A 17,639-nucleotide genomic window follows, 5' to 3' on the forward strand; every position below is an offset into this window, starting at 1 on the left:
GTCATCCACAGCCACTTAGAATGCCTTTCATTTTTCCTTATTTCTCTGGAGAACTGGACTACTTCCATGGCACTAAATCACCATAGTTAGCTCAGGAAAAAAAATATTGCTGGTCAGTGCACACAGGCAACAGCCAGAAGGTCAAATGCCTCCCACCCAAACAACCCACTGACAGGAGCCTGTTTCTTGGGACTCATCCCTTCTTGGCCTCACAGCTCCGTCGCCTGTTGCACAGGTCAGGATGTGCATTCAGTCACTTCAGAGAAGTGTGGGTCCCCTGCTGTAGGACATCCAGACACAAGAGAAGCATGAGCATATCAGGGCGAGGGGCTGTGACTGCAAAGCCCAATACATAACCAAATGTGTTAGTCATGTGGTGGAAGAGCGTTGTGCTTCAGTCACGTTTTTTTAAATGGTCTTGAAGGACTGAACAGAATTACAGTAACAGTTAAGCATTAACTTGCTGCTACTTATCCTGTAAATAGTGACACGGCTGCTGCCCTTTGTGGTCTGACTGCTGTGGAAAGTTCAGAGCAGTTTTACTCAGTGAACACCCAGAGTTAAATTAGGGACATTGAGGTGCATAATGAATAGTGTACAAATCCTAAATAAAATGCTACAACATAAAAATAACTTAAAAGATTGACTGTGCACCAGTTCACTTGGGATAAGTGGCACATGCGGTCTGAGAAATGAGCCTGAGGTAACAAACCCAGGAATTACAGTTACAGTATCAGCTTGCCTTGACTGACTGGGGAGGAATTTGGGTAGGCAGGAAAAGCATCTGCTGGCAGTCTGAGGAAGCCCCCCCAGATAGTGTACCTTGGGTAAGGTGATATCTTCCAGAGACTCACGAACTTTTGCTGTCTTTGACCTGCTCCCTTTCAGAAAGTCTGAGATGTGGCAAATGCGAGGGGCTGCTGTTCTTCACCAGAGAAGCTGGAAAGCCTTCCCAGGGGATGCGCTGGACTGATCAAGTTCTCACACTACACCCAGGTAAATCTCAGCAAAGTTAGTGCGCTCAGTGCACCTGGGACCACTTCTGAGCGTGCTTTTACTGCAAAGACTTGTGGGGTTTGAAAGCCAGAGGAACTTTCCCCTTCACTTCAGCTGGGCTTGGACAAGAGCCACAAAGGGGACACAGTAACCCAGCGTTGTGAAACTATGAAGTTTATTATTATGAATATTAGAAAACACTCGTATTTTCTTAGTATCAAGAGGCCATTATGTAATGCCTGCTACCACAGCGTAACAGGAATGTCTGCTTGGTTCCATGATTACAGAGTAAGTAGCAGCAAGTTAATGCCTAACTACGTTCTTGCAATTTTGTTCAATCCAAGACTGTTAACCACCCCCCCCCAAACTGTGGAAAAAGTCTGGAGCAGTTTTATTATGTGACACACAAATACCGCGCTACGACCCAATTAACTGCCCTTCAAAATGAGTTAAACAGAGGGAGCCTGGCAGCGAGAGGTGCCCGATTGCTCACCCTGCCTCATATGCCACTGCCCCGGTGAAGTCACTGATGGTTCCTGTCCTTGTGCGTTGGTACGTTACAAGCAGCCAGTGCTTGACTATGCTAAAAATATGCTGGTCTGATGCTGAAGTGGCAGGACAAACGCGCTGCAGGGGTGGCATGTCCGCCGCAAGCCCCACGGCGGCCCGTGTTGGCATCAGCGCCAGGCGAAGGCCTGCACTGCTGCCCGCTCTGCCCCGCCGCTGTGCTTGCGGGCCGTGCCACGCCACGAGAAGGAAGCTGCGCTTTTGCTATTCCTTCCCCGCAAGGCTGGCAGGTTTCCGCAGCGCAGCGGGGAGCTGAGCAGCGGCTCCCCCGGCCCTTTGCGGCCCCCCGCAGCGGCATCAGCAGCCCCCACAACTCCGCCGTGCGTGAGGCGGCCCCGCCGCGCCCCGGGGGCGCCGTGGCACCCCTCCCGCCCCCGAGCGAGCGGCGCCCGCCCCCACGGCCCCTGGGGAGAGGGACGCAGCGCACCCCCACGCCGGTCCGGCACCGGGCGATCCCCGGCCGCCGCCCGCAGGGAGAGGCGCCGCAGCGGGCCCCGCCGCTTGCGGCGGCGCAGGCGCCGGGCGGGCGGTGACGCGCAAGGCGTGCGCGGCGCCTGCGCGGCTGGCGGAGCGGCGGCGATGAAGGTGGCGGTGGCGGGGTGCTGCCATGGCGCCCTGGATAAGATGTACGAGACGCTGGAGCTGCTGCAGCGGCGGCACAACGTGCGGCCCGACCTGCTGCTCTGCTGCGGCGACTTCCAGGCGGTGCGGAACGAGGCGGACCTGCGCTGCATGGCCGTGCCTGCCAAGTACCGCCACATGCAGACCTTCTACCGGTGAGCGCCGCCCGGCCCGGCCCGGCCCGGCCCCGCCCCGCCCGGCCCCCGGCCCGGCCCGCCCCGCCACCGCGCTGTGGTGTTTCCGCAGGTACTACTCCGGCGAGAAGGCGGCCCCGGTCCTCACCGTGTTCATCGGCGGGAACCACGAGGCGTCCAACCACCTGCAGGAGCTGCCCTACGGCGGGTGGGTGGCGCCCAACATCTACTACCTGGGTAGGGTATCCGCGCCCCCCCCCCCCCCCCCCCGCCGCCCCCCTCCTCACTCCCCCCCCGCCCTGGGCGGCCCCGCCGTGACGAGCCGCGCTCCCTCTCCCCCAGGGTACGCGGGCGTGGTGCGGTTCCGCGGCGTGAGGATCGGCGGCATCTCGGGCATCTTCAAGTCTCACGACTACCGGAAAGGTACGGCGGGGCAGAGGGGCGCGGCGGGAGTGTCTGGCTGCCGCCCCTCCCGGCTGGAAGCCCCCTGGGCTCAGCGCGGGGTTCCCGGAGGCGGTAGGTGAGGCGCTCCTGCCGGTGAAGCCGCAGGAAGCAGTGCGCCTTCGGAATGTTGTTGGAACAGCCCTGGTTTTTCCATGGCAGTGCCCTTTTAGCCTGCAGTGCGAGGCTTCGGTTTTCCTTGTGTGAATCAGTCAGTGTATAAATGTGATGTTGTACAAATGTACGCTGTCCTGAGCTGAGGCTTGGTGTCGCTCGGTGTCAGCGTATGTACTTCCTTCTTCTTCCTTGAAAGGGCCTCCATCAGCGGACAGAAGTCGTGTCACAGATGATAGCTGGTGTCAGCAAACAGAAGACAGTTCAGTCTTTCTGATCTCCTCAGCACATGAAATAGCAGCCCCTTACTTGTGACTACTGTACAGTAATATTACCTTCAGTAACATACTGCTTCAGAGAAGCTTTGCAGATGGCTTTCAAGCTGCAAAGTACATAACTAGTTTTCTGGAACACCGAATTCTGTCTAATACCTATCAATGCTAATTAAATTAAATTTGTTGCTATTGAGCATACAGTTTGTATGCCTGAATACAAATATGTGGAATATGAGACTTTTTTGACAGTAACGCTAACTACTAAAAAAGTAACTTTTCTCTTCATTCTTAAGAGCGTGTAGGGGCATTCAGATTTCTTGTCCCAAGGCAAAGTTGGAGACTACATCCCTTGTTCCTACTATGTTCATGCCCAGCTTTTGCATTCTGCTGTCTGCCTTATATTCTTTAGCTGTGCCAGCATGTTTACATGTGTAGCCATGACATTAGTTGATACACATGTTTCATGGCTATGCAGTGAACAGCTCTCTATACATGTGATTGCACATTGCTCTGCAGCGTAACTGTGGAGGTACGGGGTGTGGAGAAGTAAGGAGGGGCGTTACCTCACCAGAGAGATTCAAAACTTCATTCCAGAATTACACACATAAATCTTTCTGCCAAAAGTTACTTATTTCAGACAGGTTCTGAGTTTTAAGTATTGGAGTCAAATTCCTGTTTTTTGCTTCCACAATGGAATTATGGAATTCTCTATATTTATGACAATAAGACACAGAATGGAAGAAAGGATCACAGCTGTAGACATGTTTTTACAAAGTATTTGCCTTGCACGTAAGTTAGGAGCCTGTTGGTGTAAGCCTCATGCAAAGCAAATACAGTATCTCCTTTGATTATTGGCAGCCTTTTATTTGGGATTGCTCTAGGTGTCTATATGGCCCCAAGAAGCTGTGTTAAGAGGGAACTATTGATTCAGGTGACTACTCACTATTTTTTTTTTCAATGTTTCAGGCCACTTTGAGTGTCCTCCATACAACCAGCAAACAATTAGAAGTGCTTACCACGTGAGGAATATTGAAGTCTTCAAACTCAAGCAGGTTAGTGAGAAGTCTATTTTTTTAAACAATGGTAAATAGTTTTAATTAATTTGGAAGTAAGATGTTAAAGCTTTCTGAATACATATGCTATTGGATAGCAGATCTTACAACAACTCCCAATTTATCTGGACAGGTCATTTTATGCTTTGCGTAGCAGTGCATATTTGATCTGAATCAGGCACAGGAAGGAGTGGGGTTTTTAATTGCATAAAATTCACAGAATGGAAAGTACTCCAGCTATACACCTCAGTTCCAGCTTTATGTTAGCTTTAGGAAGATGGATGCTACCTTGTCTAACATGCAAACTGATTAGTACAAAGTTAAGTAATCAAAATTGAATCAGCTGAATAAGTTGATCCCAAATTCCTGTGGGTGAAGTATTGTTGATTCCAGGGTGAGAAACTCAAAGGACAGATTAGCTTTATTTTTGAGCTGTTGCCTACTCCCTGCTTTGTCACAAGGGCTACTCCATTTTGCTGAGGTTGTAGTATAAATACATGTATTTATAAGCATCTTGTGAATGATTATCCAGGTTGCAGTTGCACCCTTAAGTGTTCAGTAGATACAGGGATGCTGCACATAGGCCAAAGGTTTGCTGTCATTGTAAACAGTTTGATGCATTTCACTGTAAGTTTCTTGCTGGTTGGACTTGGGTTTCATCTAGAAGTGTGTTCTGATACAGCTGAAGGAGATAGGTTGAATATTGAACCAAGACATGCTTCAGACATTGATTAGACTTCTGAGGGGTGCTTGCTTTGAGGAGGAATTATCGTGCTTAGACATTTTCCCTTTTAAACAAAGCTCTTAGAAGTTTCATGAGGAAGAAGATGCCTCTAATTGTGGCTAGAGCACTTGCTCTATAGCTGTAATTTTTAAGAGTCTTCTTCTGAGTGCCTGACACTTAGTGTGACGGTGTGATCTCTTATAAGGCAGTGTACATAAACACAGCTGACTGTCCCAAGGAAGTGTAATATAACCCATGGAGACTAGAGTCCCTTGGCAACTTCAAAGGTTGCCTGGAAGATGGGGCTCACTGGTGTACTCACTTGCTTTGAAAGTCAGAGTGTTGGTCACAGCTGACTCTGTACTGATGTGAGGTAGAACGTTACACATGTTCCCTCTTGTGCTGTGTAATTTTGAAACTTCTTTATCATCTCTGTTTTATTTATACCATCTGCATTTTGGCTTGACAGTTAAAGCGTCCCATTGATATATTTATGTCACATGACTGGCCAAGGAGCATATATCACTATGGAAACAAGAAACAGCTTCTTAAAATGAAATCCTTCTTTCGTCAAGAAGTGGAAAGCAACACATTAGGAAGCCCTGCTGCTTCAGAGCTTCTGCAGCATCTGAAACCCACCTACTGGTTCTCAGCACATCTTCATGTTAAATTTGCAGCTTTCATGCAACACCAGGTAAAGGGGAAAAAAATAATCAAGAATGTATATGTCCCAAGCACATTTTAGAATTTCAGTGTAGGTAATCATGTCCAGAAAAGCAACTTCTTAGTGTTTTTGCTCAGCTATTAAAACTCAGCTTAAGCTGCAAAACATTAAGTGGTGTTAAGCCTGCTAGCTTATGTAAGTTAATGAGATGCTATAAATCAGTGGTGTACCTATCTAATCTTCTTCAGAGACAATGTGAAATAGCTGACATTATTGCACTTTGAAACTTCTTAATTTAAGGTTACAGAAAGGCACCCTCTTTTCTGACTTTATTAGGGAAGGAGACAGATTCAAAACAAGGTGATAGAGGAGTGACTGAAAAGAAGATAGTTGTTGACTGGGGTTGGGAGGGGATGCTTGTAGAAAGGCTTGGTAGGTGAAGTTGTCTGGTGGCCTGGATAAAGCCAAAAACCATCCCCTGTAGATTGAAACTTCTCTTGGTTTGAGTTATTCCTGAAAGTGGTGTGATGTGCTATTCCTATTTGTGAGTTATTTAGCTGTAAAAATGTAACTCTAGACTTTCTAGGCTCAACAAGTCTGTTTCTGATTATGTTATTGTCTTTTTGCTTCAAGGCCAGGTGTGCTCAGCTGCCTTGGTTAAGGATGAAGAGTGGCTCTCGCTTTATCTTCCTGTCATCTGCATCCAGCTTCCTGTTAGACTTCCAGTGAAGTCTGTCTTTCTCTTTGTCCCTCCATTGCTTTCTTATAATGGTGTGCTGATTTTCTATTTCAGAAAGTTTATCTGTTTGTTACACTTCTACGTCTCTCTATATAACTTGTTTAGAATAGTCAGATTTTATAGAAATGCTAATGACTCTGTTAACACCCTTTGTTTCCTAGACAAACTCCAAAGAAGAGCTACCGAAAGCAACAAAGTTTCTGGCTCTGGATAAGTGCCTGCCGCACAGAGACTTTCTGCAGGTCATGACCGTGTGCAGTTGGTTTTCACTTTTCAAGTACTTCACTTGTCTGGACTGCTCAGTGCTGTGCTTATGTATAAGCTGAAGAATAGCTCTTAGAAATGGAGGAACTGGAAAAAATTAGGAATGGTGCATGTGTGGAATGTTCTTGGTATAATCTTGTCTTGAAATAAGCAGACCTTGTGTCCTCTCGTGCAGGCGCAGTGTTTGCTTATTCTTACCATTTTCTTCCACCTTAGAACAAGTACTTGACTTAATTGGGGGAATAGCTTTACTTTAACCTGAATTGAATCTCCTCTTGTGGTTTTTTTGTCAAATGTCAAACCTAAGAAGAAAGCCCATCCTGAGGCTCTTCTTTCTGGGTTTTAATTTGGGTCAGCTAGGGCCTCGGTTTTCAGGTCTGGATTCATGGATTCAGGCAGGATTGAGGCCTAAGTCGAGTACTGTAATTTCCTTTAAATATTGTGAATTCCAGCAGAAATTGGTATGACTTCCTAGGCGAATGGCTCTGCTTCTTTTTGTTTGGTGCATATCTTGGCTAGGAAGGGCAAGGGACAAGCAGAAGGTCTAGGCTGTGGGAACTCTCAGTGTGAGTGCCAAACTGATTTGCCAACATCTAAACAATGTTTGTGTCTGTGGCGTATGTATGCTGCCCGGGGTGCCATCTGTAAACCCTCAAATGGGTGACTCTCAAATGCTTTGCTGTGAGAGGGAGCTGCTGGCAGCATGCTCTTCAAATGCTGTCAAGTGTTTTAGTAGTCTTACTTTAAAGTAGCTTTTATTTGTCACCTTAAGGGGAGGATGGTTCATTATGGTGGGATCCGTTTGCCCTAGTAGCTACCTTTGAAGATGGGAGAGAGTATGAGGATGGGCTTTTGCTATGCGAAGGTACACTGGGTTGCCCGACTTAAAACCCTGTAGAAAACTGATTTGGAGTAGTACTGCCTCCAGCAGCATGGTGATCCACCGGTGTGTAGCTTTGGTTTAAAGGAGGGAGAGGAAGAAACTCTTTAAAACTACCTTAAAAGGTTGAATTACTTTATGAATTATTTAAAATCAGAGCCTGACGGGTGCAGTTTGGTAAATCCAAATGGTTTGATGTGGGTTAGTGTCACTGAAGACAAAGTGATTGGGATTGCAATTTGTCAGTTGTTGAAACAGTTGAAAACATCTCATGTTATTTTCATTGCTGTGTTAAGAACGCATGTTTATACAGCTGAAAAACTGTTGCTATCAATTCTTGATACGTATCCACTTAGAAGTCAGCATGAATTTAAGACTAAGTAAATGCTGTTTTTTAAGTTGCTGGTGTTTTGGTTTTTATCTGCTGTAAGCTAAAATGCAGAAATGCCTTTTTTACTATTGTTGATTATCCTTTCTTAGTCTGTTATTACTATAAACTTCTATGTAGGGCTAACTTGAGAGGACTCATTTCATTGAGACCGCTAACTTGGTGTACTTGAAACTTAATTAAAGCTCTATGCCATGAAAGTAACACTTGAAACTTTTAATCCGTTTCTGGTGTCAAGAGAAATAACTCACCACATCTGTTTTCTGTGTTCTTGTAAACAGATAATAGATGTAGAACATGATCCGAATGCAGGTGACTCCCTGGAGTATGACGCTGAGTGGATTGCAGTCCTCAAGGCCACCAACAGCCTTGTTAATGTGACTCAGAGCTCATGGAATATGCCTGAAAAGAACGGCCTCCATGCAAAGTAAGTCGCATGTAAAAGTAGGAAGTGTGATTTTTGCTGAACTGGAAGTAAACTTTACCTTAGAGTTGTGTTTCTCAGTCCTGCAGCCTATAATGCCCCATAGGACTTGCTAAATGCCTTGGAAAACAAAGGGGGTGTTTGCAAGAGCTATACTTCAGTGCATACAACTTCTTTGGTGCTCTACATGGGCAGCTAGTTTTGTTTGCAAACTTAGATACCACCATTTGAGGGGCAAATAATACACAGTGACCAATCATCTTGCTAGTTATGCTGTGAGACTGGAAATCAGGCTGGGTTCTGGGGTTATGGGGGGGGTGAATGTTTATCAGGTTGGTTGACATAGTACACAAATCTCCCCACAAATTGGTGGGGAGATGGGAATCTCAGTATTGACTGAAGTACTTTCCTGAAAAAAATAATTTGAGAAATTAGGTGTCTGTTGTAAGATTAGTTTATTATCCTTCTTTAAAAATTTCTCTTTGCAGTGGGAACAGGGAATACCTTTTGACTAGCCGCACTTGTTTAACCTTTATATGCTTGTTTAGGTGGGATTACAGCGTGACGGAAGAAGCTATCAAAGAGGTGTTAGAAGAGGTGAATCATAACCTCAAAATTCCTTGTAACTTCACGTTGACAGCTGCTTGTTATGATCCCAGCAAGCCCCAAAAACATGTGGAACCAGTTCATACCATCAATCCGCAGACCACTGAGTTTTGTGCCCAGTTTGGCCTCACTGACATCAATGACAGGATCCAGCAAGCTAAAGAAGAGGGCTCAGTACGAGGCGAATATGAGGAGGAGGAGGAGGAAGAAGAGATGGACAGTACTGGGTCAGCAGAAGAACCCAGTGAATATAATACAGATAATTCTGGACTTTCATCCATTAATCCAGACGAAATAATGCTGGATGAAGAAGGTGGCGACGAAGACTTGAGTACATGTTCTGTAGATCCTTCCCCTGATCATCCTCCTGACTTCTCTGCAAGTTTTTCTGACATCCGGATCATGCCAGATTCCATGGTGGTATCGTCTGATGACGCTATGGACTCCACAAGTGAGGAACTGGAGAAGTCCAGTGTGAGTAAGCAGGTGGAAGAGAAGAGCTTGAATGAGAGATCATTAAAGCGCATTGGTGGTAATGAAAATGGGAACAGTGGCGTTAAAAAAATTAAGAGAAGGAATCAAGCTATCTATGCTGCAGAGGATGAAGATAAAACAGAATAATGCTTCGTACAATGTATAACTAAGTTCTCTCTCTACCTTTTTGTGGGAAGGTGGTGAGAACTGTGATGCACTACTTGTGCTTTTAATGTTACTTGATCTTATTCATGTTACTTTCTTAAGCTGATGAGGCTGTATGTACCTCTCACAAGGAAGAAGAATTATCTGGATTAAACATCTAAGTCAGAAGCAGACTTTTCCAACAAAGTACTTTGTCAAAAGGGTTTAATGCTCATGTATCGGTGGATTTTGCTTCAGTTCTTGGTTATTAATGTATACTGTGTACCTTCAGATGTACTGCTATACAAGATTCATCGTGCTTGTTTAACAAGAGAAGAACTTCTAGACTGTAACTCAAGTCAAAGTGAGAGGTTGTCTGACTTGTAAGACTGAATGATTTGATTTTATTGCTTTTGTCTTGTTTTATACCGAACTTTTAATACAAAGTAGCATATGCAATAACTCTATGAACTAAATTTGAAAATAGAAATCCCATGCTAACAAAATAGCAATAGAAGAGTGAACATTTTTGTTTCTGGTGATGCTCATGCTGTAGAAAAGCTTTGTGGTCATAACCAAAACAATGTGTATTGGCTTTTAATTACAGTTTTGATAGGCAATCGTCTCTTAATTTGAAGCATGACAGTTTTATGGGGACCATGGAAGAGTGCACCTCTGTTCTTAAAATCTCAATTGTGTGTCACTTCTTAGAACTTGAGAACAATGTCTTAAAATTAAAATGCAAGTATTTAGGATGAACAAGCTTTCTAAATGCAGACATCATCACTGTCTCAATTCTTACTAATTAAGTCTGTGGTATTTTCATATATGGTGGTTGATGTTTATAAGTTTCTGGAGATAATAATGCCTGCCATTCTCATTAGCCTAAGTTTTCACCTGTCACTTCTTTTCAGTAGCGTGTAACTTGCTGAATTCTTACAACTGGATTTGGAGTCTTCCAAAGTACCTTCATAAACTTCAGCTGAGGACGAAGAGGAGCTGCCAGAAGAGAGACCCTCTTGGAAGCTGGAAGTTCTCTTTTTATTGTTCTAGTTTGCCCTGAATTATTAGCAAACAAATTACACTCCTTTGGCCTAAAAGGCTGTGAGGATAACAGAACTAGCTGGATTCATGAAAATGAGAATGTTTTCAAGCATATGTCAGACTCGTTAGTCTTCCTGTCAAATTCTACTGGTGTTCTGTGCTGAGCTCTTGGAGTCCAGATGGAGTGGGACTCTGTGACAGTGCCACCCTTGAGAGCAGAAGTAGCTCCTCTATGGTTTTAATCCTCTAAAGCACAGGCACAGCGGAGGATAAAGCATCCAGACAGGAAGAGGGAACTGGACAGGGAGCAGTCAGTGAAATGGAGTTGTGTGAGTTATGTTGCAGGGAAACGCTTTAAGGTCAAGACTTCTGTTTAAAATCACTCCCGCAATCTGGGATTCATCTTAGTTCCTCTCCTGTCAGCAGTTCACTCTGAAAACTAAATGCGTGTAAGTATTCAACAGGCTAGAAAATGGCAAAAGTAATGCTCTCAGCAGTTTGATTAACAGCTTTATACTGGTGGGATGGTGCCATTAACATCCTGGGTTTTTTTCCAGAGGATGCTATCTTGTTTGTGAAATGATTAGTTGGGCCCTGTTAATACTACTGTCTCTGTGCCTGCTCATCTGTCAGAACAGCCACCGAAGGGAACCCTGTGATGAAAAGCTGGAAGTGTTCGGTGTAACCCTCAGGTTATCTAAAGTAGCTGTGAACTGTCAACTAGATTACTGAAGATAATTGAGTGTCTTTAAGGGTCCTGGGTCTGCAGTGCTAATTTCTCATTATCTGAAGACTATAATGGAAATAAAGTATTTTAAGTATAAATTGTGTTATGAATTTGAAAACTCTCCCAAGAAACCTGAGCCTGGTGTTTGGCTGTCACGTTCTCCATGACCCGGAGTAGAAGATACTGAGTTACATGTAATAGACTTCTCAGTCTGATTTCATGATTTTAAAGCAAATTGTTCTGTTGTGTGTTGTCCCTCCTCCCTCCCTGTCTGATAAATGCGGTTTGGCTTTCTAGAAAGCAGATTTTGACAAGACAGAATGCTGATTTTGTTGTTTTGTTTTTATCTTTAAAGTTCGGCATCCATTCGGTAAATACTGAATACTAGTAAATACTAGTAACAGAATTTTTTGGAGTATGAATCATGCCTGATCTATCTAGTTACTGTGCCTTTTCTTCCAGTGGTTCACACCCTCCACAGTTTGAAGTGTCCTGTACTGTGCACTCGTCCATTACAGATTTTCCCTGTCAGCCAGATCCACTGCTGCATGTAGAATTCAATCGAAGCGCTGAACTTGGAAGCTTCTCCAGTAAAGACCAAGTATGCCAAAAAGTACGTAAAATAGAGGGAAGGCTGACAAAGTTTAATCAGCTTCTAAGACCCCGAGTCTTCAGTCCTCTAAGAAGCTTTATAGAGTCTTTTTGAAAACTTCCAACTTCCTAAATTTTGGTGAGAAACATACGGAAAAATGTATCCCTGTCAGACCCTTTATCACAGATTTTTCAGTATATGTGACTTGCACTTGGTGTAAAAATGTTTTTGCTGTCACCTATAAAGTACTTGACAAAAGCGTTCACTTGTTTTATTCCAGGCCAGGCCACAGGTATTTTGTTCAACCCATGTTACTAATCTATTTGGAGAAAAAAAGAGATTTAGCTTTCTTTCATAGGGGGAGTATTTTTTAAAAATTAAAGGTATTGATGTCAACTTGTGACATCTCCCCAGGTATGTTGCACTGTGCTCCCACGTTCCGCTGTCTCCGGCGGCCCCGCCACCTTCCTTGGGGGCCGGGTGAAGATAGCGCCGGGGAACCGGCCCTCAGCAGCGCCTGCGGGCCGCCCTTTGCCGCCATGAGGCTGCAGGACCCCACGCAGCTGGGGGTCGCGGCGGAGGGTCCCGCCGAGCCGCACGCAGCCCCCGGCCCCTCGGGTGAGGCAGTCGCAGCTGACCGGGGCCACCAGCAGCGAGGGGCGCGCGTGCGGCGGGGCCGCAGTCACACGTCGCGTACGGAACCGGGGCTCGGGCGGCCCGGCCCGGCCCGGCGCGCGGGGGAGCTGAGGGACACGATAGGGCTGGGGCGCCCCGCCCCCCCACGCCGAAGCACCTTTTCCCGCCGCAGAGGGAGCGCGCGGGGCAGGCACGCGGCACCCGGCCGGCGCGGTCGCATGCGCGGGAGAGCCCCCTCTCGCCCTCCCCCCCTCCGGCCGCTGTGGCGGGGCGGGCGACGCGCACGCGCGCGGGCGGCGGGCTGGCGGGAGGTAGCGGCGTTTCGGCGTCGGCCGATTCGCTGGGTGCGAGGCCGCCCCCGCCCCCCCCCGCCCGGCGGCGCTGCGCTCCGCGATGAGGCCGTGCCCGCCGGCGGCGGCAGCAGCGGCGCGCGCGCGAGCGTGAGGGCGCCGCCGCCGGAGCTGGTGCTGCTGCGTCCGCCAAGATGGCGTGCGTGCTGGAGGCGCCGCTCCGCATGAGCGTCCTCTCGGTGAGTGCCGCGGCCCCTGCGCCGCCGCCGCCGCCCCTTAGCGCGGCCGCCGGGGGGGGCGCCCGCCTGCCGCTGGGCTCGGCCTGACCTTGGCCGTGGCGGGGGCCGGGCCGCGGGCTGTGCGGGGCCGGGCGGGGGGGGGCTCCCGGCACCTGCCGGGCCCCTTTTGTATGTTGGCGGGGGGGCCGGGGCCGGGAGCGGGCCTGGCGGGCCGCGGCGGTGACATGGGCGTCGGTAGGGCGCTCGCTGCCTTTTGCCCCCCCCCCCGCCCCCCTCCCCGCCGCAACAACTTCTTCCCAGCGGGAGTTTCTCTTCAGAACAGCGTTCCCCCCTCCTCTGAGGAGCCCGTCCCCGTTTTTATGGGAGGCGCGGGCTCTTCTGGATGTATTTTTACCTCATGACACGGCCCGGGCCGTGGCGCTGCCCCGCCGCGAGCGCTCCTGGCCCCGCCGGCCCTCGCGCTCCGCGGCAGGCGGGCTCGGGGCTGCCGCGCGCCGGGTCCGCAGCAGCCGAGCGGGTCCGCCCGCGGCGGGGGCGGGGGCCGGGGCCGCTCGGTAGCCAAACGCCGGTTTTCTCGTCGTAGCGCTGGGCGATCTCACGACACGGCCTTATTGGCTTGTGCTGCAGGGAGGCGGCCGATGTGTTTGTTGCATCTGTGGGCAGGGCTGGTGCGGCGGAAGGGGGTCTGACAACTGCTACTGGTTCCCTTTCCTGGGGGAAAGCTGGGAGTAAGTGGAGCAGCCGGAGCTGGTTGCCCAGTCCTGCTGCTCATCAGTCGTGCGCTGGGAGTAACAATGCGAAAGCTAGAGCGTGGATACTGCTTAAGAGAGCTGAGGGCCGGGGCTTTTTCCTTTTTTACCTTTCGGTTCCTTACTAGGTAGGAGAGCTGTGAAACTGATGATGTCGATAAATTCTTTATTTTTGGAGACTACCTGAAAAACTTGTTTGCCTGGGTATGAATGCCCTTCTTCTGCATACTGCAAACCTAGCAGCTGATAGGGTGAAAGTCAGAATGTTTTAGAAACAGAAAGCATCGCGATCTCTGAAGTCTAGAAGACTTACGCATGTAAATAGGCCAGGTAGATTAAAGTCTTCTGCTGTTCTCAAAAATACTGTTTTTCATTACATGGTGGAAGTTTATCTGTAGAATTTATTTGGCGTAATTCAATAGTATTCTTGGAGACAAAGGAGTCTTGCTGCCTCTAGATCGTTTGTCTCTCAGAGTTATGTGCTACCACGAGCAAGAATCTGCTGGCGCTTCTGACACCTGGGTGGGGAAGTGGGAGCATATTCAGCCCAAGAGTAGGTATTTACAAAAGCAAGGAAGAGTTTTCAGTTCCCTTATAGCTTCTTTCAGGGAAAACTCATAAGGAAAAAATGGGAAAAGCCTAATAAAAAGTTGAGCTGGCAAAAAGAAGTGAAATAATGGGAATGCACCCTTCACACGTTTGTGAGAACCTGGAGGGAAAATTCCCTTCCTCTTTCCCACCCTTGTTTTTTGGAACGCTTGCCATCTTCAACTTTGAATCTTCTCAAAGGGAATAACAAATCATTAGGGTATAAACGTTTAGCTTACAAGCATGGTCCTGTTGCAGAGAAAAGAATTCACTTTGTTTTATAAAGTAGCTATGGGAATGTTATGGAGAATATTGTATTGCTGTCCCTGTTGAAGTTTTGTGGGATGTATACAGAAGTACAATCTCTGAAATGTGTAGGTATGTTATGGTAAAGCTACAGAAAAATGTCTTGATACAAGCTTCCTTATTTTTGGGAGCTTGTTTTTGGGTATGCTTCTTCAGTAACACTAACTGCTGTTATAAACTACTTATTTCGGGAATTCGTGCTTTTTCTATATAGTAATTAAACATAATAAAACTGGAATTTAAGGCAGTGCCAACAACTGAAGTAGACCCCTTTTGTGTGCCCTGTTCATAAACATCACTCTGTTAACTCACTTTGACTCATAACATGTTATCTACATTAAATACATCATCTCTTTTAAATCACACTTGAACAGGGTTAATAGTTTGCGTGGATGTTGTCCAGCAGTAACATACTGCACATCTAAATATGATTCTGTGGTTTTGCTGCTATATTGTCCAATAGGTTTTGTAGACTTGCTGCTGCGTTAGCCATTCCTTTTTGTCTGCCATTATAGGAATTGATATAAACTATTACAATTTTTTTTTTCTTCTCTCTGCAGGAGGTAACAGCTAGTAGCCGCCACTATGTCGATAGATTATTTGACCTTGATCCTCAGAAAGTCCTGCAAGGTGTCATGTAAGTCATCTGAAACACACTTGAGCTGTTGGTTTTACATAGGCTAGGTTTACTTCAGTTCCACTGGAGTTGTATGTCAAGAGCAAGAAGCTCTTCCTATCTTTTTTTAAGAAGTTTTGTTGGAAAATTTTTGTGCAAACATGATAGTATTGTTTTAGCAGACTGTCACTCTGTGGTGCATAGGGTTCATAACGCAGCCTCCCAGTTGCCAGGAATGAGGTTAAATGTTCTGTGAACATGCAAAGCTCTTTTTTTTTTTTTTTTTTTTTTTTTACATTTCTTCCTTTTGGCCGCTTTTTCTCCTCTTCCAGGTCTGTTGAGACTTTTTTTTTTTATTTATTCCACTGCCAAGTCAGCGTACTTGCCTCTTTCCCCTGTTGCTGTGCCTGGGTGTTGGCTTTTTTTTTTTTTTTTAATGTGTGGCTTCTTTCTCTCTGATGGGAACTGCAAGCTCAAAGAAAATGCCAGTGATGGGGATAATGACTGAAAGAGTGAGTAGAAGACTTGCCCTGCTGAATAGGTAGTAAAACTGGTGCAAAGATCTGATTGCTTTCTTGCTGTCCTTGGGCTATAAGCTTTCCATTATATCCAGACAGCAATGTAGCAAACAAGGCCTGGCCCAGGACTGACTTTTGGTGGTGAAACCAGACCTTTTCCGGCTTACCAGTAACTTGCTGGCTGTGGCTGTCTAGCAGAACACTGGAAGACATCGAAGGACAAAGTGGATCAAAAAGCCAAGAAAGTTGGTTAGGACAGTCTGAGGTGTTTTCCAGTAACAGATGAAAAAAATAATTCTGGAAGGTGTCCCAGGGGCAATGTATCAGAATTGGTGTCCCTTTGAAATACATGAAGAACACAGCACACATAAAACTGTCCTGGAAACATTATTGGTTTTAACCCCTTAACCTGTATAAAAATTTGAATAAGAACTTCACCACTATAACTACATCCAGGTTCTTCACTCTTCCCTATAGGAGAGTCTGATTTTGCTTCCACCCCTTGGCTGCCTTAGTCCTCTGCTCGTGAGGGCTGGTGTGATGGTCCCAGATGTGTCTCGTCCCACATCCAAGTGGGTTGACTGAGCCCCTCTTTTCTCCTTAGCAGATGCCCTGAGTGGTGCTCTCTCCCTGCTCTTTTTTCGAAGCGCTAGAACCCACAGCCCTGGGTAATCCCTACCTTTTGAGGTGTTATTTGTATCTTTTGAAGTGTAACTGATTTCCCAGAAACAGAAGTTTTAGGCGGTATCTTTGTTTCTGCTAAGATCTGAAATTCTTTTTCTTGTCCATGGATGTCAGTGGATTCTATGCTGAGATGCTTTTCTTGCATTTAAAGGCTTGAAAATACCAATTTATTTCATGATAGCTTTCAAAGGGCAGATTTGGGTAGTAAACAATGTTTGTGATGCTCTGGTTAAAATCCTAATTCTGAGGGTGTATCTTTGCTGGTGTTGAGCAAGTCCTATGTGGTAGATCTGTTATTTTCTGAATATTGGTGGATGGGTGTGAAACAGTCCAATTTAGAAAAGTATGTGTATAAAAGTGGAAATTATGTAGTGTATATATAAAAAATTTCTGTCAGTCCAAGATTCTCTTTGGGCAGAAGAAGAATAGTGCTTTGCCTTTCTTTCTTTGACTTCACAGTGTCTGAAGAGATATTGAAGTTGGAATGGACTGATATTTGGGGTGGAGTAGAAGAGGATTAAAGTTCTATCAGAAGTTCCTGTCAGAAGCTTTACCAGATACCCTGCATACTTTGCTGAAAATCTTAGGTTCCTAAGTTGTGCTGTTTTTTTTCTTGCGTCCTGGCTGAAAATACTGATGACCTAGATTTTTATTTTGATTGGTGGAACTGTATGAATATAAAGGATCAGATAATAGGCTGTCTTAAGAGGCTTTGTTTCTGCAGATTGTCTTCAGTTACAATAGTCCTGTTCTTCATATGCTGTTAAAGACGCTTGAATGAATAACTTGGGTTTGGGGCTTTTTTTTAATTGCGTCTTCATAATTTTAATGAAAACCAACTTCTAAATGAGGTTTGATAAAGGTAAACCGTAGCTAAAAGCTTCTTGAACTTGAAAATCCTACCAATCCAGGTGTCATCTTTTGACTTGAGAAAGCTTTGAATTATATATTCTGAAAGTTTTTAAATTATCAAATCTTGTCCTTTCTTTCCCGTGAATTGTCAGAGAGGTGGTGTTCAGAAGCTTCTTTGGTCCAGACAGTGGAGTCTTAACCTGGCTAGGAGCTTTTTCCTCTTCCTCCTCTTGGGGAAGACTGAGAAACCGTTTCCCTTTTGTCCTGTGCTGCTGTATGTGGTTCTATTCA

At 46.3% G+C, this 17,639-nt stretch overlaps 2 protein-coding genes across 8 annotated transcripts in view; both read left to right on the forward strand.

Annotated features, from left to right (window-relative positions):
* The first annotated feature begins 2,096 nt into the window (after positions 1-2,096).
* On the forward strand, positions 2,097-11,376 carry DBR1 (debranching RNA lariats 1). Its single transcript, XM_080409804.1, has 8 exons — positions 2,097-2,339; positions 2,431-2,555; positions 2,661-2,741; positions 4,115-4,200; positions 5,394-5,618; positions 6,489-6,569; positions 8,141-8,286; positions 8,832-11,376. Exons 1-8 carry the CDS (start codon positions 2,143-2,145, stop codon positions 9,508-9,510), a joined length of 1,620 nt encoding a protein of 539 aa, XP_080265930.1. The 5' UTR covers positions 2,097-2,142; the 3' UTR covers positions 9,511-11,376.
* Positions 11,377-12,408: 1,032 nt separating this feature from the next.
* ARMC8 (armadillo repeat containing 8) overlaps positions 12,409-17,639 on the forward strand; it is an 85,814-nt gene continuing 80,583 nt past the window's right edge. For 2 of the 7 annotated variants that reach the window (XM_080409766.1, XM_080409762.1), the window contains exons 1-2: positions 12,413-13,035; positions 15,239-15,315. In XM_080409766.1, coding sequence (XP_080265892.1) covers positions 12,991-13,035; positions 15,239-15,315 — 122 coding nt within the window. In that variant the 5' untranslated portion in view covers positions 12,413-12,990. Of the gene's footprint in view, positions 13,036-15,238; positions 15,316-17,639 lie in introns of all 7 variants that reach the window. The other 5 variants (XM_080409765.1, XM_080409763.1, XM_080409760.1 and 2 more) reach the window with 5 other exon arrangements.

The sequence above is a fragment of the Falco punctatus genome (assembly GCF_963210335.1).
Source record: "Falco punctatus genome assembly, chromosome: 13".
In the NCBI taxonomy this organism is placed as follows: Eukaryota; Metazoa; Chordata; class Aves; order Falconiformes; family Falconidae; genus Falco; species Falco punctatus.